This window comes from Myotis brandtii, unplaced genomic scaffold (genome assembly GCF_000412655.1).
Source record: "Myotis brandtii unplaced genomic scaffold, ASM41265v1 scaffold5645, whole genome shotgun sequence".
NCBI lineage: Eukaryota > Metazoa > Chordata > Mammalia > Chiroptera > Vespertilionidae > Myotis > Myotis brandtii.
In genome coordinates this window covers 5,917-7,560 of record NW_005370103.1, presented here as the reverse complement: position 1 = coordinate 7,560, position 1,644 = coordinate 5,917, and the positions used below count along the sequence as shown (strand labels likewise).

Genomic DNA, 1,644 nt, shown 5'->3' with positions numbered 1-1,644 from the left:
ACAAAGTTTTAATTAACAAAAGAAAAATTAAAGAAAAGAAAAGTGCCCGGCTGGCATTGCTTAGTTGTTTAGCTTAAACAGCGGAACCAGGAGATCTTGGTTCGATTCCCTGTCTGGGCACATTCCCAGGTTACAGTCTTGATCCCCAGTAGGGGGCATGCAGTAGGCAACCAATCCATGATTCTCTGTCATCTTTGATCTTTCTCTGTCTCTCTCCCTCTCCCTTCTTTTCTGAAATCAGTAAAACTATATGAAAAAACCGAAAGAATAGTCATGGCACAGTAAAGTAGAGGATTGAGTCAATACAATATAATAAAAGGCTAATATGCAAATCGACCAAACGGTGGAAGGACTGGTCGCTATGACACCCACTGACCACCAAGGGCAGATGCTCATGACAGGAGCTGTTCACCCATGGTCAGTGCACTCCCACAGGGGGAGCGCCACTCAGCCAAAGGCCACGCTCACAGCTGCCGACCACAGGGGGGTGGTGGGAGCCTCCACGGCAGCACTAAAGTGGTTATCAGTTGGACATCCCTCAAGGGTTCCTGGACTGGGAAAGGCTACAGGATTGGCTGAGGGACCGCCCTGAGTGCATAAATTTTGTGCACTGAGCCTCTAGTAATATTATAACTGTTATGGTGTCAAATGTGTATGAGATTAATTGCATGATTTCTTAGTCCACTATATAATGTCTAATCATTGGGGTGTACCCCTGAAATGAACCTAACATTCTATGTCAACTGTCATTTTAAAAATGTTTTAAAAATTCTATAGGACGATGTTACTTTCAAAGAATCATATTTTACATTAAGTACATTTTGTACAGTTTGTTCTAGGAGAGAGATCTAAAGCTAAAAAGAAAGAAAAGTTGAGATTTATAAATTTGCAAAATAATCCAAAGGTAACCACAAACACACCATAAAGATCAAAGCCGAGGTCAAATGCGTTTGGAGACCCCATCCCCTGTCTTTCGATACGAGGACCGAAGTAGCGAGAGGCTCTGAGAACTATGACTGTTGTTCCTTGGACCACAGAGGGGTCATGGCCGAGCTCCCGTCCAGGTGCACCTCACCTTGCACCCCAAGTGCCTGAGGATCCGTGGGCTCTCGGTGTATGAGGACGAGAAGCATCACACATGGCTGCATCTTGTCATGGACACAGGTGTCCTGCAAGTACAGTTGTGCCAGGAAGCCATTCCCAGTGGGCATATCGGACTCACCACCAGCCCGCTGACCTTGAGCACCATGCCTTGGATGTGGACGCTCCATTCTGGCAGCCAGTACGTGGACCCCATGGGCCGGTTCTGGCGCATCGTGCACCACATCAAGGAGAATGGCGTGGAGGAATTGATCCTTGAGCTGATGGACGACTCGTAGGACACGTGATGGCGTCCCCTGGCTATTGTCAACCTGAGCCCCAGTCCTGCTGGCCCGCCGGTGGGATGTGTATTATTCTGTTTACCTTTTTAATAAGCTCTGCTGTTCTAGATGCCACTCCCTGGGTGCAAGGGCACATTGATGTCTCTCTGTCTTTGTCTCTGTCTCTCTCTCTCACTTTCCTCCTCCTCCTCCTCTTCTTCTTCTTCTTCTTCTTCTTCTTCTTCTTCTTCTTCTTCTTCTCCTCCTCCTCCTCCTCCTCCTC

At 47.4% G+C, this 1,644-nt stretch overlaps 1 protein-coding gene across 1 annotated transcript; it reads left to right on the top strand.

Moving 5' to 3' along the window:
- Positions 1 to 1,037: 1,037 nt before the first annotated feature.
- Positions 1,038 to 1,379, top strand: LOC106728206 (protein p13 MTCP-1-like; the record flags this gene model as incomplete). The annotated part of the gene is made up of 1 exon (XM_014549648.1): positions 1,038 to 1,379. A coding segment is annotated over one exon (342 nt), but the record flags the coding sequence as incomplete, so codon positions are not given.
- Positions 1,380 to 1,644: the final 265 nt, after the last annotated feature.